This window comes from Taudactylus pleione, unplaced genomic scaffold (genome assembly GCF_031769625.1).
Source record: "Taudactylus pleione unplaced genomic scaffold, aTauple2 ptg000137l, whole genome shotgun sequence".
Classification (NCBI taxonomy): domain Eukaryota; kingdom Metazoa; phylum Chordata; class Amphibia; order Anura; family Myobatrachidae; genus Taudactylus; species Taudactylus pleione.
In genome coordinates this window covers 756721-780331 of record NW_028284539.1, presented here as the reverse complement: position 1 = coordinate 780331, position 23611 = coordinate 756721, and the positions used below count along the sequence as shown (strand labels likewise).

Sequence of the window (23611 nt, the reverse complement as noted above, 5' to 3'; positions counted from 1 at the left end):
TAAAGTACTAATGAACCCATCCATATGCTTGAATTTCCTCTGAGATGTATGATATTAAAGTAGTTACCCAAGTGGCAATTACTTCTGCCAGAAGAGAGGTACAGGTGCTATGGTGCCAAGAACCCTTTTTAAAGATATTTGAAGGTCCTGAGAGTAAATCCAACTTTCCTATCAAATGTTGTATCAACATTATATAATAACCAGGAGATTCTGGTACCATCCTTTGCTCAACAACCAATGAATGGAAAAGAGAAGAAACTGCATTTTGTGAGAGCAATCATTATTGTATTTATCCAGGATGAAAGGTCTTAAAAATTGCAGAACAGCCATTTGAGATTCTGACTGAAGCTTAGAAAGGTCAGGCCCCTCTCAAACATGCAAGAAAAATGGTCATACCATAATGTCCCAGAAATACCAAATGCTCAATGTACTGCAGTGGCCATTTATTTGAAATAGAAGGCCTCAGTGACAGAGTTTTGCAAGGCAACAGGATGGATGGTTATTCATACATTCTCTAGTCACTATCAGTTGGATATATGGTATCCTCCACTGACTCTCTGAAGAAACATGTTCTCCACACTGCCACTTAAATAAATCTTTGAATATGCAGCATAAAGTGTTGAGTAAATCACAGTGAAAATTGTGGATTATAGTCACCAATAATTAAATTTTTTAATATATTTAATGTCATCCTACGTTTTTCACCCATGTTGTTTCAGTATGTATATAAGTTTGGGGTGTGGTATGGCTTGTCGACAGCTAGGTCATTAGGTTGACACTCAATATGTAGACATGTATTAGGATAGACATGTTTAAAATATTAACACATTCAGAAAGGCCCACATTTAATATGGCAACACCAAAATGTCAAAATACTACATAGTTTATATAACCCTAACCCTAAAAATCAAGGTTCGAGATTTTAACCTTGTCATCCTACAGTAAATGCATGTCTACGTATTGATTGTCGACCTAATGACCATGTCAACATTCTGACTGTTGACATCCAGAACCTGTTAACATTCTGAATATTGACAAGTCAACTGGATGCCATAATTTTGAGACACCTTGTAAAGTAACTCGAAGACACTGGGGAAGAGAAGATCCAATGAATGCCATCAAAAAGGATATATTTTCAACTACTTGTCTCTAACTATTTGAATGCATTTATCTTATTTTTAGTACTGCTATCGTATATATGTTAAGGAAAAGGAATTATCATGATTTTAATCTGTTGTTATTTTGTTGAAACGAGCAAGGCAGTCTGCTGTCTCAGAAGAGTTGATGGAGAATTTCATCAAATTTTTAATAACAAAACAGGATTAAATTGATAGTTTATCTGGTTTCCTTTGTTAAGAAGTTTTTTTTTTCTTAAATGTTTTACTAGTGTACCTTCATAATATTTCAAATTGCATAATGCTGCAAATGTTTTCCTATGTAGCTTCACTGGTTGATGCTGTCTTGGATACATTATTAATATCTTAATTCTTCAAAGATCTGACAAATGGTCAGTATTTAATACAAACAAAAATGATAGTGTGTATTTGTAGCCATTAGCCTCTCATCTTGCATTTGTGAGCAATAGCATGACTTTAGTAAATCAATTTTAGTTTTTATTTTTTTCTTTCATTTGATCTGTAGATGACACAACTCGAGTAGTTTTACATGGAAGTGAAGACTACATTAATGCAAGCTATGTGAATGTAAGTATATAAAAGTACTTGCAAAATAATGATAGAGGTGGCTGCAGACATAAAGTTTATGTTCGTATTTTGTATTAAAAAAATAAATGTGAAATTGCTTGCCCTCTTCATTAAAATATGCTTTTGCTGTTGGCAATATACTGTACCTATTGGATGCATATTTTAAGTATCACCATTCTTATAACATGCAATACTCAAGGCCTTATTTGCTACATTTTAATTATTTTATTACTAAAAAAAATACTACTGTACACTACTCACCCCATGTTGTTTATCTTTTACATCTGATGGTGATAAAGTCTGACAAATATTGATTGATCAAAGCAACATTAAAAAAATAAAGATATGGAGGCTGATTGTAAGTCAGAAACATATGCAGAGTATCTGAGTTTGCATGTGCAAGGCTGGCTCTTCCACTGTTTACCTATTAGCAGACATCATTAGTAGAATCGGGACATGCACCCACTCCATGCTGGTTGAAAAAGATCTGTCCCATCTCCACCCACATGATACTAATGAGCATGGAATTGGGGGCCTCATTCAGAGATGTGCTGTAATACATTTCCACATGCAGCAGCTGTGCTAAAATATGCTAATGCATAGCTGGTTGGAAATGCATTGAGATGCCCACCAGCTGTTTAGCAGATCCAAACAAGTGCATACAAATACACAGCCGCCATGACAGATCACATGATAAATGGCCATCTGAGTAGCATTGTGGTTATGTCATTGAGTAGCCCTGTGGTACGGGATCACAGACACAGGCTACTACACACCCACAAAAATGACTGGAACACACCTGCATTTTGTGCCACACCTCACTGTCACCTCCCCCAAGCGGTCCCTGACCGTTTATCATTTTGGAAAGTAATCCTCAAATCCAGCAGAATTGGTCAACTGTCTAAATATTAGTGTACATCTCTGAATCAGACCCTCAGCTTACAATGCTTACATCACTCTGTCCCAACTCTGCCCATATGCTACAAATGAGCTTAAATGACCACGACACTCCAATAAGATGGATCATTTCCATGCATTGTCTCTGCCCAGAAATGCCCATTTTGCGGAGTGATCCATCAACAGACAGATCATTCCATCCACTCTTGCAATCTCAATCTGTGTTTATACATGGTGCATCGAATGCTCAGTTGGCAATTGCTTTTTATGACACATGAGCAGTTTTCAGATTTTTTTGAGGGCCATCCGTATTTCCACTTGCTTCTGACTCAGAATACGGGCCATGAAGCATAAGTAAATATAAGGAAAACATGGGATGGAATTGTAACTGCACTATTTACAAGATAACAGTGAAAATACTTAATGGAATGGTATTGTCAACTATGCATATTTTAGAAATGCATAGTTACATAGTTTTTTTTGTTTTACTCCCAACTTAGAATTGGGGCCCATAGCGTATTAGTATATGTTTCAGTGCATGCAGGTGACTTCTACATAAATACAGACAGTGATACTCTTCTGCTGATGCCCTATCAAAATATTACCATAACCACAATTTTCAAAAACATTGTTATTGTTAACTACAGTATGAATTAAATACTTTTTTTTAAACTTGGTGAAAAATTATAAGCTGCAGTTTCAGCAATACAAAAGTCACAAATAAGACTTAAAACCTGATTCATTACCGATCACAACTGCAATTCTGCACGCAATCAGTCGATTGTTGCATTCTGCACATGCATATGCATCACACTCCACTGCGATCGAGGTTGCAATCGAAGTGACTACGCAGACCCATCGCAGAGTGATTGATAGGAAGTACCATTTGGGGGTGGTGACAGGAAGGTGGTTGGCGAAATGCAGGCGTTCCAGTGCGTTTGAAAGCCATTGCAGGGACATGCATAAATTAGCTACTGCGATGCCATATGTAGCTTGTGCTTTCACTGCATGTGATGAGGTTAGCAATTCATGAGTAAGGTCAGATCTTGTGCAAGTGTACATGAGGCTGCGATTGTACTTGCTGTTACCGATGGTTTTGTGTCCTTATGTTAGGTTGCATATGGCATTGCAATTGCAATCATTAGCATATCTTTGCAGTGGGTCTGCATGCATAGTCACTTTTGTGGTCACAGTTATGATCCATATTGAATCAGGTGTTTAGATATATTCTAAATGTTATATTAAAACATTGAATTATTTTACATATAAATTACCATTTTATGTTTGCTATGTTTTTGCTGGATTGTCTGTGCACACCCCACTATTGTCTTACCTACTACAGTACCTTTCCTCTTGGGTATATAAAGAAAATTAACCAATGTTAAACTGGTAACAATCACTCCTCAGGGGTGCATTGTATGATGTATAATTGAACAGTCACATGTTTCTTTATTTGATTTTCTATTTTACAGATGGAAATCACATCCTCTAATATAGTAAACAAATATATTGCTACTCAAGGACCCCTACCTCATACATGTGCTCATTTCTGGCAAATGGTTTGGGACAACAGATTATCAATTTTAATCATGTTGACAACATTAACAGAAAGAGGAAGGGTAGGTTAATTTCCGTTTTTTACACTTTAAAATGCAATTTGTTCAGACAGAGGCAATTTGTGCCAGGCTTTGTCTTGAACGATCTTTCACAATTAAATGACCATGACAAGATAATTTATAAAAATGTGAAAACCTGTGGATTGAAGATTGTTCTAATCATTTACCAGTTACATTTTAAATGTTATGTTAAATGTTAGTCAGATATTTTTTTAAAACACTTGCCTGTTTAAGCAATCTCCACCCCAACTCTTAGGATGCTCCTGAATAATTTTTATAAGACCCCTAGAGTAACTCTAGGAAGGGATTCTGCCTATAACAACCATCCGTTGTTCCCTTAGAGTAGGATATACTCACTGGTACTTAGGATGCAACCAGGTCTTAACCTTCCAGACAGTAGGGGCTTATACAATTATCAGGAGATCACAGGATATGCTGGAAGGTGAGAATACAGAACATTTACTGAGGCAGGACTTCAATAGCAAGCCATGGTAGTGGAGTCACAAAAGGTAAATCACAGGGCTGTCCAGAGGCAACCTGACAATCATATAAACAAACATTTACTGAGCAGGGCTAGTGGTGGAGTAGCCTGCAGGTGGTAAATGCAGCAGAGGTAAACAGAGTTAACATTGCTCAGAGCCTGAACAGAAAAAAATAATAGCCACAGAGACGGGGTTGTAAACAAACCAGGTACAGGCTAGAAAAACCAGGAGTGTTATGCACTGTGACACAGATAGTAGAAATATTCCAGAATACAGTGAGGCTGGAACACAGACAGAGTATAAACTGGCAGGGCACAGTGAGACTGACTGCCTTTTAACTGAGCAGGGGCCAATCAGAGGTCTTCTCAGTGACCAAGAATCACACTTGAAGTTTCTAGTTGCCTAGCAACCATCGGGTTTATCAGATTATGCAGCCAGCCTGATGTGGTATCCCAGTTGCCTAGTGATGGCCAGGACACATCAGAAATATGAGCTGCAGGTCATAACAGTACCCTCTTTAAGGAGGTGTAAATGAAGCCCTAGATCCAGGTTTATCTGGACATTCCCTAAAGAAGGCCTTCTTAAGATTGTCTGCATGCAAATGTCTTCCAGGTAGACCTTGAACAAACTTGGAATTAAGGATCTTCTCCACAACATATTCCTGGTGAAATGGACCAGAACTGGATATGGTCTCCTAGGATGTGAAAACTTGAGTTTCTTGGAAATCAGTACAGGTTTTAGTAGAGAGCAATGGAAGGACTTTGGCAGTCTAAGGTGGAAGGCAACTGAATTTACCTGTTTGATAATCTGAAAAAGTCCAATGTACCTAGGCCTAAATGTTTGTGAAGGTCGGCACAGTTTAATGTTACAAGTGGACTACCATACCTTGTCATGTACCTTTAAACATACAAGACCTCCGATGTTTGTCTGCAAAAAATTTTGAGCGAAAAAAGCCTTAGTGGGGGTGAGAGTGAAGTGCACTTTCTTCCAAATGGCCCTGAGGTGAAAAGCCATATTTGGCATTGAAGGTACATGACTGGGTATTAATCAGGAAATTTAATTGGCTCTGAGGTGTAATCCAAATACACAGACTAATGGAGATACTTTAGTGGAAGAGTGATGAGCATTGTTATATGAGAATTCTGCTAGTGGCAAGTATTCTGCCCAGTTGTTGTAAAGCTTAGAGATATACAGCCATGGCCAAAAGTTTTGAGAATAATATTGGTTTTCACAATGTTTTCTGCTTCTGTGGTTTTTAGATTTTTTTGTCAGATGTTACTATGGTATACTGAAGTAAAATTACAAGCATTTCATAAGTGTCAAAGGCTTTTATTGACAATTATATTAAGTTTATGCAAAGAGTCAATATTTGCAGTGTTGATCCTTCTTTTACAAGACCTCTGCAATTCGCCCTGGCATGCTATCAATCCACTTGTGGGCCACATACTGACTGATGGCTTCCCATTCTTGCCTAATCAATGCTTGAAGTTTGTCAGAATTTGTGGGTTTTTGTTTGTCCACCCGCCTCTTGAGGATTGACCACAAGTTCTCAATGGGATTAAGGTCTGGGGAGTTTCCTGGCCATGGACTAAATATTTTGATGTTTTGTTCTCCGAGCCACTTAGGTATAACGTTTGCCTTATGACAAGGTGCTCTATCATGCTGGAAAAGGCATTGTTCATCGCCAAACTGTTCTTGAGTGGTTGGGAAAAGTTGCTCTTGGAGGATGTTTTGGTACCGTTCTTTGGCCCTCATTCAGAGCCTCTCGCTATTTGCGGTCGTTCGTTTTCTAAAAAGGGGTTGGCTATTCAAATGAACCGTTCGCACTTTGCGGTCTGTTCACGCCTCTAAGTCTGAACGAGCGAGCAAAACATGCGAACGTAAATTTGAAAAATACGCCCCCTGGCCGCTCGCACCATACGTCATGTCCGCTATTTATTAGATTAATCGAGTACATCGACCAGCGTATGAACTGCTCACTATTGTTGTGGTTGGTTTTTTCAACCACTATTTTGGTCAATGTCAATGACGCTGCTGGATTAATTATGCACTCCCTTAAAACGCCCGTTTTGACCTTTAAGCACGCCTGCGATCGGATTTCCACTCCCCGTTTTCAAGCACCTTCCCCTGTTACCACCCACATACGCCTCATTCTGTCACTCAAATTAGCAGGCATTCGCTATTTTGCGAGCACATGAATTTCGACCGCACTGACTGGTTCGCGCATGCGTATAACGATCCGTACGCATGCGCAGTTGGGCAAACATCGCTCGGAGCGAACGAGCTGCTGCTTACGAGTGGCTCTGAATCAGGCCCTTTATTCATGGCTGTGTTCTTAGGCAAAATTGTGAGTGAGCCCACTCCCTTGGCTGAGAAGCAACCCCACACATGTATGGTCTCAGGATGATTTACTGTTGAGTGGGGTGCAGCTTATTATCACCTGGGTCCATCTGGGAAAGAATAGCCCCCAACACCTAATTCTAAAGCCTCTACATCAGTGATAAAAGGTAAGTCAGAATTCAGATGTTGAATAACTGGAACCAAAATGAAAAGCTTGTTTAAAGGCTTCAAAAGCTTGTATAGCTTGCAGGGACCAGTTAGAGGTATCTGCTACCTTTTTGGTTAAGGCAGTGATTGAAACAGCCAGCACAGAAAATGAACCTTTGGATGGCTTTCAGGAATGTAGGTGGTTTCCAGTTAAAACGGTTTGCTAGGATCCATGGAGAACCCCTTAGGTGTGATGATATATCCTAGGAAAGAAACCTTTTCAACTTTGAACTCAAATTTCTCAAGCTTGGCAATAAATGATGTTCACAAAGTTTCCTCAGAACCAGCTTGACATGGTTTCAAAGCTGGTCTATGGACTGGGTCTAGATCAATATGTTGTCCAAATAAACAATGATTTTCCCCAGAAATTCACAAAGGACATAATTAAATAAGTCTTGGAAGACAGCAGGTGCTTTGGAGAGGCCGAAGAGCATGAGAAAGATATTTATAATGTTCTGACTGGGTATTAAGCTCTGTATTCCATTTGTCACCATCCTTGAAATTATATGCTCCCCATAGATCAGTCTTGGAGAAAATGGTAGCCTCTCTGAGATGCTCAAATAATACTGAGATAAGAGGTATGTGTTTTTGACCGTGATTTTAATTAGGCCCCTTAAGTCAATGCAGGGTCGGAGGCTTCCATCCTTTTTAGCTATATAGAAAAATCTCATATCCACTGGGAATTTAGAGGGCCTGATAAAGCCCTTGCTTAAAGTTTTCTGGATATAATCAGCCATGACTTTAGTTTCAGGAATGTATGCCTTATACAAGGTTGTATAAGGTGTACATTCCTGAAACTTGGGCACCCTGGTGGCAGGCATTAGTTCAATGGAACAATCATAACTTTGATGAAGGGGAAAAGTCTCAGCTCTGCTCTTGGAAAAGACAGACGCAAACCCGTGATACTGAGGATGTAATCCTTCCTGAATCTTCTGCAGTATCCAGACCGGCAAAGACAAACACCCAGCAGCACAGTTTGAACCCCATTGAATAATTTCTCCACTTTCCCATTTAATCACCAGATTGTGTTGTTTAAGCCAAGAATGGCCCAATATGAGAGAGACAATAGGACAATGTATGAGGTGGAAGACCAAAGTTTCTGTATGTAGAGCACCAATGGAAACATGGACTGGTGGAGACTGTGAGCTGATTTTGCTATTCAAGAGTGCATTGCTTTCGAGACCACAGATAGTAATTACAGGGGTTAATTCAATTAAAGGAATTCCAAGAGACTGGGCAAAATTGACATCCAGAAAATTCCCTATAGATTCACTGTCCAAGATGGTGGAGATATTATCCATATGCTTGTTGGAGGAGCTCTGAGCAGGTATTAATAAGAGTTTTTGGAAGTGACTAAATGTGCATTTAAAGTCTTTTTCCGACTTAAAGGAACTTGTCACGAACAAGATGACCTTTGCTTCCAGCATAGTCACAGTGTCTGCCTTCTGGTCTTCTCTTTAGCAGGGAGTCTGAATACTCAGAGTTGCATAGGTGTTACTGGATCTTCCATAGTAGATGGAATAGTGGCACAAGGGTAATAGACAGGCATTTTTCCTTCTCCATCTTCCATTCCTTGCTTTGCCTATCGATCTTAATGACAAGCTGCATGAGTTTATCTAAGGATTCTGGAACAGGGTATTGGACTAGAGCAGGGGTAGTCAACCATGGTCCTCAAGAGCATCTCCTCACAGAATCACAAGTGAAATAATTAGTTCCACCTGTGGATCTTTTCAAATATGTGAGTGAGTAATGAATATACCTGTTTACCATCTAGGTGGTCTGGATAATGTGAACTGTTAGTAGCTTTCGAGGACCGAGGTTTGCTACCCCTGGACTAGAGAATCCTTTGTTTGTCCAGTTAAGCCCTAAAGAAGGCTACGGAGAGATTCATTGTTCCATTCTCTGTCAGTGGACCAGCAGCTGAATTTGGTGCAATAAGCTTCTGCAGAGTTTTGGCCTTGTTTTAGAGCACATAAATGTGGCTCTGCTACGACGCCCAGTCTGGGTCATCAAATAGGAGACCTAATGCTTTAAAAAAGGAATCTACCAACTGCAATGCTGGATGGTCTGGGGTTAACCCAAAGGCCCAAGTCTGCAGATCATTAGTAACAAGGAAATAATTAGTCCCACTCTGTCACAAATCAGGGTCTTTGCATTCCTTAAGACATTTATTTCAGTTTCCAATACATCCCAGGGACACCTACCTGTGATTAACTAATGCCCTCATCTGGTCAACTAGACCACCGGCTATTCACTGCCTCCTATTTAGGATAGTTCTAGTGTCCAGGCTTACTACTGTATCCTATGATAATGTCTTCTGTGACTATCTGCTACTTTGTGAATTCTCACTGTTTACCATCTGCTGCTGAGTATCGTCATCTGCCGGCGCCGCTTGCTTCTTCCACTCTGGTCAGCCAGCGAGTTTACAACTACCAGCTTTCCATATTCTGATGTGTAGCATCACCTGTCAGCACTACAGCTTCCACGCTGCACACAGACATGTCTTCCGTCTGCCGCTGTTTTCCATTACCTTTTTTTAAGTGCAGCAGCTTCCATGCTGCATACAGACCTGCTCTAACTGCTTCGTCTCAGCCAGCATGTATACTGCTATCCATCTACCGCTGTGTATCATCACTTATCAACATGGCAGCTTCCAAGCTGCATTCCAACTTGTTACTCCTCAGTACAGAGTCAGTGAGTACAGACGCAGTCTTCATTCCATCATAATGCTGGGACAGTGCATGCAAGTTACTTATGCTGTTTTACTTAGTGGTTTTCCAGGTTATCAGGTTATACTATTGTGCTGACCTTGTTTTGGTTTCCCTGCACTGTGTGCTATTGTCTTGGGCTGGTTCAGAGAAGGGTGTTGCAGGTTCCATGGCTAGGGTTCAGTATGTAGTATACGGTCTATACACTGAGATGTCCAGTACACTGACTCTCATTTCTGAGTTCCTCACTGGTTCCAGTTCCAAGACTTGCTTCTGAGCAGTAACAGAGTTCCAGCTTCAACAGGTTGTACTCTGTCTATATAAGACTCAGATTCCTGGCTTGATTTCTGAGTTCCTATCTACAGTACCAGTACTGTTCTGAGTTTCAGGGCTCATCCTTGTCCCTGGAGTATATTCCTGGTCTTACTGACCTTCACAGGTCACTAGACGAGGGGTTGCTCAGTGGATCTGGTTTGCTTACTCTGGTTCTAGTCCAGTATCCATGCATATCACAAGTCTGTGGTTCCTACACTGCCACTAGTGTATCTAAGCTCCTGTTCATACCCATGAGTCAGAGTATTATCAAGCCACCTCATTTCCTATGCACATCAGTTGTATCTAAGGGTGGATCTCTAAAAATACCAAGATCATGACACACACTCTGGGTTTCAGAAAAGGAAGAACGAGGCCTTAATTGAAAGTACAATTTGCAGCTTTCTTTGAAGTTGAGAATTTTTTCCGTTATTTCCCCTTAGAGTTGGATACACTTACCAGTACTTAGGATGCCGCCAGGTTTTAACCCTTCAGACAGTAGGGGCTTATACAATTATGAGCAAATTGCAGGATATGCTGGAAGGTGAGGATGCAGAACAATTACTGAGGCAGGACTGACCCAATAGCAAGCCGCGGTAGTGGGGCCACAAAAGATGAATCACAGGGCTGTATGGAGGCAAACTGACAATCAAATATAAACAAACACATTCATTGAGCAGGTGTAGCGGGTAAATTCAGATGACCAATGGGAGACAGATGTTGCAAACAAGTAAGATTTTTATTCCAGGCTTGAAAAGGCATAGCCAGTGTAATGGCTTCTTACCTAAGGCAAACACAGTTCAAGAACAATAATTTAGCTTACATGAGACAGCAGTTCTAACGAGCAGAGTATTCACTGCACAGTGATTGATCAGATTGTCCAGCATAGAGAGAGCTGCTGAAGGTGCAACCTCTCCCTCATATTTCCACTGACTTAAGGTGCCCATACATCAGCGATGAATCAGTGTGAAGTAGTGATGGGATTGGAAATGCCGATCTGATGGTCGGATATACCGACCGGCGGACATCGATGTTCCGCGATCTGTCACAGGATTGGTGAAATTCTACATGTTAAATGTTACCGATCTGCCACTCACAGTCATTTTTTGATCGTGATCGGCATATCTGTGAATTCAACCTGTTGGATTTCAGCGATCCTGCGATGCCGGGTTGCAGGATCACTACATTGCAACGATCTGTCACAGATGTATGGGGGTCTTAACTCAATTTACCAGATTTTTATACCTTAGCTGATCTTAATTGACATAAGGGTGTGGTTCCTCCCTGGCTACAGGTGGTTAACCCTTTCCTCAGAATGTGGGAGAGTCCTACTTTGTCACAGCAGGCTAATGGTGGAGTAGCCTGCGGGTGGTTAATGCAGCAGAGGTGAACGGATTTAGTGTTGCTCAGAGCCTGAACAGCAATAATGAATAGCCACAGAGACAGGGTTGTAAACAAACCAAGTACTGACTAGAAAAACCACTGAGAAGCAGGTACTAGAAATATTGCAGGACACATAGTGACTGGAAGAGGACCGTCTCATAAAGCCAACTCATTCTTTCATTCTGCCACCTGCACATACTTTTTGATTTTTTGCAAACAGTTCTGTGAAAGGAATAGAGAGATAAATCTGACTGTTCGGTAAGGGAGGAACAATTTATTTTATATTATAGACAACTGATTGTATGGCCTTTTTAAAAATTTCAAAAATCATTCCTAAATTTCATAAATACAATTGCGTATATGTAAATATGTAGATAAATAATGTATAATAATGCACAAATAATGCAACGATAATGTATAATGCTTGTATATATAGAACATTTTAACATTATGTGAGGTAAAAATATTTATAATGAAAACATACAGTGCATCCAGAAAGTATTCACAACGCTTCACTTTTTCCACATTTTGTTATGTTACAGCCTTATTCCAAAATGGAATAAATTCATTTTTGTCCTCAAAATTCTACGCACAATACCCCATAATGACAACGTGTAAAAAGTTTTTTTGAGATTTTTGCAAATGTAATAAAAAAAAATACAACTAAGAAATCACATGTACATACAGTAAGTATTCACAACCTTTGCTCAATACTTTGTTAATGCACCTTTTGCAGCAATTACAGCCTCAAGTCTTTTTGAATATGATGCCACAAGCTTGGCACACCTATCTTTGGGCAGTTTTTCCCATTCCTCTTTGCAGCACCTCTCAAGCTCCATCAGGTTGGAAGGGAAGTGTCAGTGCACAGCCATTTTCAGATCTCTCCATAGATGTTCAATTGTATTCAAGTCTGGGCTCTGGCTGGGCCACTCAAGGACATTCACAGAGTTGTCCTGTAGCCACTCCTTTGATATCTTGGCTGTGTGCTTAGGTTCATTATCCTGCTGAAAGATGAACCATCGCCCCAGTCTGGAGCAGGTTTTCATCCAGGATGTCTCTGTACATTGCTGCATTCATCTTTCCCTCTATCCTGACTAGTCTCCCAGTTCCTGCCCCTGAAAAACATCCCCACAGCATGATGCCGCCACCACCATGATTCAATGTAGAGATGGTATTGGCCTGGTGATGTGCGTTGCCTGGTTTGCTCCAAACATAATGCCTGGCATTCACGCCAAAGAGTTCAATCTTTGTCTCATCAGACCAGAGAGTCCTTCAGGTGAATTCTGGCAAACTCCAGATGGGCTGCCATGTGCTTTTTACTAAGGAGTGGCTTCTGTCTAGCCAATCTAATATACAGGCCTGATTAGTGGATTGCTGCAGAGATGGTAGTTCTTCTGGAAGGTTCTTCTCTCTCCACAGAGGAATGCTGTAGCTCTGACAGAGTGACCATCGGGTCCTTGGTCACCTCCCTGACTAGGGCCCTTCTCCCCTGATCGCTCAGTTTAGACAGCCGGCTAACTCTAGGAAGAGTCCTGGTGGTTCCAAACTTCTTCCATTTATGGATGATGGAGGCCACTGTGCTCATTGGGATCTCAAGGATGATCAGTGGAAACAAGATGCACCTGAGCTCAATTTTGAGCTTCATGGCAAAGGCAGTGAATAATTCTGTACATGTGATTTCTTAGTGTTTATTTTATTAAATTTGCAAAAATCTGAAAAAAACTTTTTACACTATTATTGGGTATTGTGTGTAGAATTATGAGGACAAAAATGAATTTATTCCATTTTGGAATAAGGCTGTAACATCAAAATGTGGAAAAAGTGAAACGTGAATAATTTCCTGATGCGCTGTAATTCCATATTAAAATAAAGACTGTGGGCCTGATTCAGACCCACTCGCGAGCGGCTGTACGCTCGCAAGTGGGTCGATGGTCTGCACTGAGCATGCGCACGACGGAGGGAGCTCCGTCGTGCGCATGTGCCAGACACGACGAGCGAAGGACTTTCCTTCGCTCGTTGTGTCCGATCAAAGGGGGCGTGCTGTCAATGTTGATTGACAGCACGCCCCCTTTGGTGGGCGTGCCGGGGGCGTGCCTCCCTGACGGGGGCGTTCCCACGGGAACGCCTCCCGTCAGAAGCCGGCCCACTGACATCACTAGTGATGTCAGTGGGAGTGATTTTGGCTCTGATAGAGCCAAAATCACTCCGGAGCTTGCGGTTGAAAACCTCAACCGCAGGCTCCGGCTCGCAATTTCGATGGTCGCGATGGTCACGACCATCGCGGCCATCAAAATGCACGCTCGTATAGCCTGTGGGTGGTGACCCACAGCTATACGAGCGTCCAGGAGGACGCTCCATGAAAAAGGAGCCCGGCCCTCATGCAGAGCGTGCGCTCTGCTCAGAGCGTACGGCTCTGAATGAGGGCCTGTGTTCTTATGGGTCCTGCAGCTGGGGCTCAGAGTTTAACTGTCAGTGTTTCATGACACTGTAAGGATTGGGACTTGGGTCATTGCCTCTTGGGCTAGCTGTGATGACTGAGACATGGGTGAAGCTGGCTGAATGGCCAAATAATACTACTCTTCATACAGATCAGTATCAGTAGCTAGGATATCATAACTGACTAGAGATGGCAGTTGCAGCATATTTTTAGTTTTTGAGAGATAGCGCTGTTTTCATCCATCATAGGGTTTGATATGTGAATAAAACTTCTTATCCAAACAAAATGTTATATTGAGAAAAGGAGTTTTTATTTATTTATATTTCCTTCTTATTTAGTAGTCACAAAACACATTAATACAATTAAACAACTGGTTGTTCATATATAGAAAATACAGACCATAATACCTAGATTAAAAAATAAGTTATGATCATGGATCTATGCTAAAAGAAATTTCAGATGGTATAACTATTAAATACTGTATGTGTCACAAAATCACCAACTGGTATCAAATTATACAGGTGGCATTTAATAATCAAATGGATTTCCTTTGTTTCAATTCACCAGAGTGGAGTTTATGGCAGCCAATGGATACAAAGTACTATGTCATTAAGCGGGTTTAAGAGGTCCTTTTGGATCCAGCTAAAATTACTCTTTGAAAAAGCTCCCAGTGCTTTGGAGTGAAACTAGTCAGAGGAAAAAACCTGCACACATCTGCCAGTCCTTCGACCTATCTGAGGTTGAGATATCCATTGGAGATCACAACAGTGTTCCCAGCATCACCCATTTGCTGCTTTATAGCCGCACAGAGACTGTACAGCTGCTTGGAGACCAACCAGAGTCCAATCTCCTGTTAGAGACTGCAGACAGGGGAGAGGTGTGCCAGGAGCTGCAGGCGGACACCCAGGCAGTGCCGTGGCCTGATATGCAAAGCCACATTCAGACAGCGTAAGCTGTGGGCTATAGGCAGAAATACAGTCTGCGCTCCTACAGAAGGGTATATGTTATACCACTAGCTGCTGTCCCTTAAAGGGTTGTCCTTAATACCCACAATATGGAACCATAAATATATAGAGGGAAGCGCTCTGTGGTAAATGGTATAGAGAATAAAATAGTATAGCAAGCTTCAATAGACTGGCAGGCTATTGGGTATATTTGGGAATATTGTATTAGTCAGATAGTCAATATGTCTACTTGGTGTCAGGTGGGCAAAAACTTGGGGCTGAATCTTGTTAATAGTGGTGAATATAAGTCTTAAAGGGAGGGAAGTGGGATATTTTGATATCATAGTATTAATAATGTATGTCCCTCACCCACCTATGTGGGAGTGGATTACATGCACAAACACTCATTTGAGCATGTGCAATTAGCAGAACCAGGAAGTGTGGTGATTACCACACACAAGAGGTTTAATTAATGAGGAGCATTAGTATAAAACAAAGTGAGCAGTTGGCTGCAGACATTTGCCCTTGATAAAGTCCCTTTATGGGAGGAAACGCGTTGGGGGCATTACAGACTTTTATTTTCCTAACCTTGTATATGAAGCTGTCACTGCTATCTTGGTTCATAGTACATAGTTTTTAAAGTGACCAATAAACATTTATATTGGAGCCTCTACATTATTGAAAGATGCACCCTCAGACCCTATAGCCCACTCCCACTCACAGGCACGTTATCATCAGAGTACTTGCAGACAGGTGACGAACCAGCAGCACCAGATTGGGTAAGTGAATTAAATTTACTTATCACTTATAGTGTCACATCACACTGATACTGCGTTCCTGTCCTATGAGGTATTGAGAGCGGTGAGGAGAAGGTTTGCATCAGGATCATGAGGAAGAAGCACACATTTAATTAGAACATCCAGCCTGCCTAAAGTTTTTGCCTACTGTTCCAGAATAATGTTTCATAAATATGGATTACAACACTGACATCTATATTCCTTTGGCATACTGAGGATATACTGAAGCCCCTGCCTACAGTTATTGCCCAGGAGACCTGGATATAAACTCCTTCCCTCCCTTTAAGACTTATATTCACCACTATTAACAAGACGCAGCCCCAAGTTTTTGCCCACCTGACACCAAGTAGACATATTGACTCTATCTGACTAATACAATATTCCCAAATATACCCAATAGCCTGCCAGTCTATTGAAGCTTGCTATACTATTTTATTCTCTATCCCATTTACCACAGAGCGCTTCCCTCTATATATTTATGTAACCTGTGGGCTAGACTGCAGGTGAGAGATATATAAAAAAGCCACGGCCCTAATACACAGTATTTTAACGGCCAGTTTACTTTCATGGTCTGGGAAAATCCATGAAACCTGCCCTGCAGGAGATCCAACAGCACAGCTACCTATTTGTATTCGAATTATATGTATAAAAGTTGACTTTCCATATTTTTTCATATACGCATGCATGGAGGTTTTTGGACTTTCCTGTTTATTATAAAGTTTATCCTACTCAATACAAATTGCTGTTATTTCCAGCAAGTGGAGGAGTTCTGTTTACTATCTACACCTTTTTGGGAGGACAGGTGGGACTATTTATATCCACCTGATTTAGAAGGAGACTGCTTTTGATACCAGTTGGTGATTTTGTGGCAAATATTTAATAGTTATACCATCTGGAATTTATTTTAGCATAGATCCATGATCATAACTTAATTATTAATCTATGTATTATTGTCTGTATTTTTATATATGAACAACCGGTTGTTTAATTTTATATATGTGTTTTGTGACTATTAAATAAGAAGGGAATATAAATAAATAAACAAAATATTTTCTCAATATAAAATGTTTTTTGATAAGATGTTTTATTCACATATCAAACCCTATGGTGGATGAAAATAGCGCAATCTCTCAAAAACAAAAATTATCTGTGGTAGTTCTACACCAGCCTTAGGGTTGATTTACATAGAAATACGAGGGTTGTTCAAAAAGTAATGTCTAAATGCTCACAAGTCAAATTTTATTATAGATACAGATTTAAAAACTTGCAGTAGAATACTTTGAAGTCTTAGTAACAGAATGACTCTACTCAAAAATTTCACCATCTTCCCTCAAACATTTTCTCCACCTCTCAACCCAAGCTGTGAATCCACTTTGGAAAAATTCTTGTGGTTGGTGTTTATCCCAGGAACGTATGGCGGTTTTAACAACCTCTATGTCTTCAAAATGTTGACCCCAGAAACAGTATTTGAGAGGGGCAAACAAATGAAAGTCAGAAGGGGCCAAATCAGGACTGTATGGTGGATGTGGCATTATTGCCCACCCCATTTTGGCAATGGCCGCAGATGTTGCCATCGAAGTGTGAGGTCTGGCGTTGTCGTGGTGAAAGATGACATTCGACAGTGGAATTGTTGACCTTTTTTTGCGGATGGCTTCTTCCAGCTTCTTAAGTGTAATAATGTATTGCTCACAGTTGATTGATTGGTTTGGTTCCAAGTAATCGATGAGAATAACATCTCGGCAATCCCAGAATAAATGTGGGCATGACTTTGTTTACAGATCACTGTGATTTAAACTTTTTTGGCCTAGGTGAGCTTGGGTGTTTCCATTCTTTTGATTGGGCCTTTGTTTGTGGGTCATAAAGGAATACCCAGGTCTCATCTCCTGTAATGACATTTTCCAAAAATGTCTCAGGGTCGGCTTCAAAGTTGGTCAAAAGGTCATTGCACACTTCCACCCTCTGGGGCTTATGATCCCTGGTTAATTGCTTTGGAACCCATTTAGCACACACTTTACGATATCCAAATCATTGATTAGTGTTTTTACAGTGCCATGGTTATATTCAAGATCATCACTGATATCTCTGATGGTCACACGACGGTCTTTCTGAATCATAGCATCGACTTTGTGTAGGTTCTCTGCTGTCACTGCAGTTGATCATCTGCCACCACAAGGTTTGTCTCACACGGACGATTCTCCCAATTGAAAATGCTTCATCCACCTTGTGACATTGCTATAGTCAGTTGTACGCTCACCATACACTTTTTTCTATCTTCTGTAGCACTGCAGCCTTCTTTTTCCAGAAATTCAATGATGACTCTTTGTTTCATCTTGGATTCCATGGTATTTCTTGGACTACCTAAACATAAATACATAAATAGCTAGCAGACATATTAAACTACAAACTGACAAAGTTTAAAATAAATATTGCATATTATTTCAGAGTTATGAGTATTTAGGCATTACTTTTTGGACAACCCTCATATATGTACACAAACATATATAGAGTGATTTTGCTGCTGTCATATTTATGTGAAGAATATCATATTTTTAACTTATAAAAGGAATAGTGCTGGGTTATTTTTGTTTTTGGAAAATTAGTTGCAGCATATTGATGTACAAGTTTAGATAGCAAGAATTCAGAGGTACAATATGTAGGGATGCAGGATACACAATACAAAAGCCAAAGTACAGAGACCAATAAGGAGAGAAGTTGTACTGGAAACTCTGGGCCTGATTCAGACCCGCTCATGAGCGCAGGACGCTCGCAAGCGGGTCGATGGTGCCCTAATGCGCATGTGCACGATGGTGGGAGCTCCGTCGTGCGCATGCGCGAGACCCGAATAGCGACAGCCAAGCTGTCGCTATGGGTCTCGCACCAAAGGGGGCATGCTGTCGATGGTGACTGACAGCATGCCCCCTTTGGTGGGTGTGCCGGGGGCGTGGCTGCCTAGATGGAGGCGTTCCCATGGGAACGCCTTCCGTCTAGGTCCGGCCCCACTGACATCACTAGTGATGTCAGTGGGAGTGCTTTTGGCTCCGATAGAGCCAAAAGCACTCCTGGGCTTGCGGCAGCGAGACCCTACCGCAGGGTCTCGTCGCAAGCCCGATGGTCGCGATGGTCTTGACCATCGCGACCATCATCATGGACGCTCGCATAAGCTGTGGGTGGTAACCCACAGCTATGCGAGCATCCAAGAGGCCGCTCCATTTTCAAGTAGGAGGGCCCTGATTCAGAGCCAGCGCTCTGGTCAGAGCGTCCGGCTCTGAATCAGGCCCTCTGTTCCAGAAATTAAGTAGGGAACCTTTGCCAGTGATTGGCCTAGCTGATCATGTGATCAGGACCTACCTTCCTGGGATTGGCAGGACATCCAGGTGACATCATTCCAATATGGCAGAGCCAATGGACCAGGAACTGCCAGGGAGGATGCCAGGCCTGATGCAGCTATTGGGCGTACAACAGGTGACACTGCTGGACCCAGTAGTGGGGCATCGGGATCTGGCATGTGACAGTACCACCTCCCCTCTAAAAGTCCACTAGACACTTAGCTTGAGGCTTGGTAGGTAACTGGATATGAAGTTCTTCACCAAAGCAGGGGCATGTACAATGAAAGTATTGAACCAAGCTCTCTCTTCAGGACCATATAACTTTCAGTCATTCAGAAGCAAGAGATGACCACAAAGATACTGTGAATCAATGATACTTTTAACTTGATATCCCTTTCCATGTCAGATCTGTATTTTGTGAGAACCTTGATTCAAAGAGTAGAACCAGTTAATTACAAGTAGTTTGAGTAGATATATTTTGGAAACTTGAAGATAAGGTGGTACTATATATGAAGTTTGTAAGACACAGGATTGATTGAAGAGATATGCTGAAAAGTCAAATTTAACTTAGAACAAATTGAATAGAAGCGGCTCAGAGATTAAAAGTTTGTGTGAACAACCAAACTTAGGGCCTGATTCAGAGCCACTCGTAAGTGGCAGCTCGTTCGCTCCGAGCGATGTTTGCCCAACTGCGCATGCATACGGATCGTTATACACATGCGCGAACCAGTCAGTGCAGTCGAAATTCATGTGCTCGCAAAATAGCGAATGCCTGTTAATTTGAGTGACAGAATGAGGCGTATGTGGGTGGTAACAGGGGAAGGTGCTTGAAAACGGGGAGTGGAAATCCGATCGCAGGCGTGCTTAAAGGTCAAAACGGGCGTTTTAAGGGAGTGCATAATTAATCCAGCAGCGTCATTGACAACGTCACTTGGTTGTTTTATAGTCAGAACTGCTCGCAAAATAGTGGTTGAAAAAACCAACCACAAGAATAGCGAGCAGTTCATACGCTGGTCGATGTACTCGATTAATCTAATAAATAGCGGATATGACGTATGGTGCGAGCGGCCAGGGGGCGTATTTTTCAAATTTACGTTCGCATGTTTTGCTCGCTCGTTCAGACTTAGAGGCGTGAACAGACCGCAACGTGCGAACGGTTCATTTGAATAGCCACCCCTTTTTAGAAAACGAACGACCGCAGATAGCGAGCGGCTCTGAATGAGGGCCTTAATCCCCTGGTTGAAGGTTTGGGATCACTTTACTTGTCTGTGAAGAATTTATAGCATTACATTTTTTTGATGAGAGACACTTTAGCCTGCTGATAAATTTTGGTGAAGTCTTGGAGTTGAGATACATCTCCTAGAACTGCGGGAAGTGCATGGAGGAGAAGGAAGGAGCCCAAGGATGTAGGCCATAGACAACATGGAATATAGTTATGCTGGAGGACTCTTAGTAGTGGTTATTGTGAGAAAATGCTGCCTAAGCATGGAATTCAGACAAATCATCCTGTGATGAGACATAAAACCAAAGAAAGGTTTTGAGCTCTCTATGGACTCATTCCATTTGACTATTAGACTGCAGGTGTAGGCAGTACAAAAAAAATTGAGCTAAATACATAAAGCAGTACACAAATTGTACTCCAGAATTATGCGACAGACCAGAAATCCTGGTCAGAGACAATTTCAATGAGACAACCAGAATGGGAGCTGAAGGAATACCTACAAGTTGTACAAAGTGTGCCATCTTGGAGAACTGATCTACGTTACCCAGATAATGTTGTATTTGTTAGAAGATGGTAAATCAGTGATACATTCTATGCTAATCTCAGTCCAGGGAACTTGGAGTAAGTAAAAACTGTGGCTGTTCACATCAGATTCAGACTCAGTTGCACACAGATATACTGTACAATTGTTTCACACTAAATGTATCACTGTGTACACTTTCAATGGAGTTTTGTTGCTTCTACAGATGTGTCCACATACACCTTTCTGAAAATTGTGGGTGCTTAATTTGGCGTGACATCAATTCTCATAAGCTGGCATGCCATGCCATCTACTGCGCAGCAAAGATGCAATTCATACTTTCACCACTGGGTGATCATTATGTAATGTAATGTAGCACTTTATAGCGTTCCACCTGTGTATAGAAGATCTTTGCATTTTTTTCAAGTACAGTAGTGGTCTGCTTTGAATTTTAATAAAGAGGGCAAATGAGGGGTGTTGAGTGTTTATTTAAACTAGAGGGTATGAACAGTGTGTACAGTATATGGGGAACTGAGTCAGTGAGGACAACATGTGTGTGTAGCGATTTCTTAGTGACATACTGTAGAAATTTCCCTTACAAAATATAGCATCGTATTTCATATAATGGAGTGATAAAATCAAATTTTTGATAAATGACATAACAAATAGCGCTTGGAAATATGGCTCTATATTTCATATATTGGAGCCATAAAATCACATTTTGGATAAACAACATAAAAAATAGTGCTTGGAAATATGGCTCTATATTTCATATATTGGAGCCATAAAATCACATTTTGGATAAACAACATAAAAAATAGCGCTTGGAAATATGGCTCTATATTTCATATATTGGAGCCATAAAATCACATTTTTGATAAACGACATATTGTAGAAAATAGCTCTTGGAAATATGGCTCTATATTTCCTATCCTGGAGACATAAAATCACATATTATATAAATGACATAGAACAAAGTGCTTGGAAATATGGCTCTATATTTCATATGCTGAAAAAAAAGCTGTTGCTATATTCTAGCTGTCGGTGATGTACCAGACTTGGACACTATAGTGATTTCATGACTTCAGAAACTGGTAGTGGGCTCTGTTTGAAAGAGGGGTCTCTGTATTACAAACTGCATTTTAAAGCACAAACTTGAGGCACTGTCGGTGCTGTGGTGGCTATCAGATCTGGTGGTTGCAATGGGATCTCTGGCGCATGCCCAGTGGAGCCACTCCATATGCCAGTTGCACTATGCCATGGCGTATAGAGGATCATAGTACTGCACATGCCCAGTGTGTCAGGAGTCACACACAGTGAAAGTGGGAGTTCGCTGTATTACAAGATGATTGTGCATTTAAAAACGCAAACGTGGCAATGTCAGCGCTGTCCCAGACTTGGACAACATACTGATTTCATGACTTTAGAAAGTGGGCTCTGGTTAAGAGAGAGGTCTCTGTATTACAAACTAATTGTGCTTTTAAAAATGCAAACTTGTTGGCACGTCAGCGCTGTGGTGGCTCCAGCTCCGAGACTTGCACATGGGATCTCTGGCGCATGCCTAGTGGAGCAGCTCCGTAGCTGAGGCATAAGGAGGCTCATACAGTAGTACTGCACATGCCTAGTGGGTCGGTAGTCACACAGTGCATCAGGTCCCTTACCCCAAAGCAAGGCAAGAGCCTTTCATTACCATAATAAAGGACGCTCTGTTAGCCATTTACTGTAAGCTGTCAGCTCAAGGTCTGCCCTTGTGTCTTGAAAAGGTGAGGAATGGTGACCATTGCCAAGGACACCATCCCCCATCTGCTTGGACAACTAAGATGCTGATATGAATGTGTTGGTTTCTTATAATCTATAGCTTCCGTTGTTTCAGCTAGAAATATAGCAAGTTTCATATTTTCTGTTGTTTATCGAGAATGTAATTTTATGGCTCATTATATGAAATATTGATCCATATTTCCAAGCGTTATTTGCTATGCCATTTATCAAAAATGTGATTTTATCATGCCAGTATATAAAATACTGTAATGGAGCCATATTTTCACGCACTTTTTTCTATGCCATTTATCTAAAATTTGATTTTATCAAGCCAGTATATAAAATACTGTAATGGAGCCATATTTCCAAGTGCTATTTTCTATGTTGTTTATCTAAAATGTAATTTTATGGCTCAATATATGGAATATAGAGCCATATTTCCAAGCGCTATTTGCTATGTCAATTATAAAAAATTAGATTTTATCATGCCAGAATATGAAATATGGAGCCAATATTCCAAGCGCTATTTACTATGCCATTTATAAAAAATTTGATTTTATCAGTCCAGTATATGGAATATAGAGCCATATTTCAAAGGGCTTTTTTCTATGTCGTTTATCTAAAATGTAATATTTTGGCTTAGTATATGAAATATGAAGCCATATTTCCTAGCGCTATTTTCTCTGTTGTTTATCTAAAATGTAATTTTATGGCTCAAAATGTGAAATATAGAGCCATATTTCCAAGTGTTATTTGCCATGGAATTTATCAAAAATGTGATTAAATCGCTCCAGTATATGAAATATAGAGCCATATTTCCAAGCACTTTTTTATGTTGTTTATCAAAAATTTGATTTTATGGCTCCAATATATGAAATATAGAGCCATATTTCCAAGCGCTATTTTCTATGTCATTTATCAAAAATTTGATTTTATGGCTCTAATATATGAAATATATA

The 23611-nt window shown here is 40.7% G+C and overlaps 1 protein-coding gene across 21 annotated transcripts in view; it reads left to right on the top strand.

Annotated features, from left to right (window-relative positions):
• Positions 1 to 23611, top strand: part of PTPN3 (protein tyrosine phosphatase non-receptor type 3) — a 753142-nt gene that overhangs the window by 563600 nt on the left and 165931 nt on the right. For 20 of the 21 annotated variants that reach the window (XR_015878492.1, XR_015878493.1, XR_015878491.1 and 17 more), the window contains 2 exons: positions 1642 to 1703; positions 4073 to 4219. Coding sequence is in view for 18 of the 21 variants with exons in the window: in XM_088473619.1 (XP_088329745.1) it covers positions 1642 to 1703; positions 4073 to 4219 (209 nt within the window). In the remaining 3 variants the exon portion in view is untranslated. Of the gene's footprint in view, positions 1 to 1641; positions 1704 to 4072; positions 4224 to 5314; positions 5965 to 23611 lie in introns of those variants that run through there. The other variant, XM_088473617.1, reaches the window with a different exon arrangement.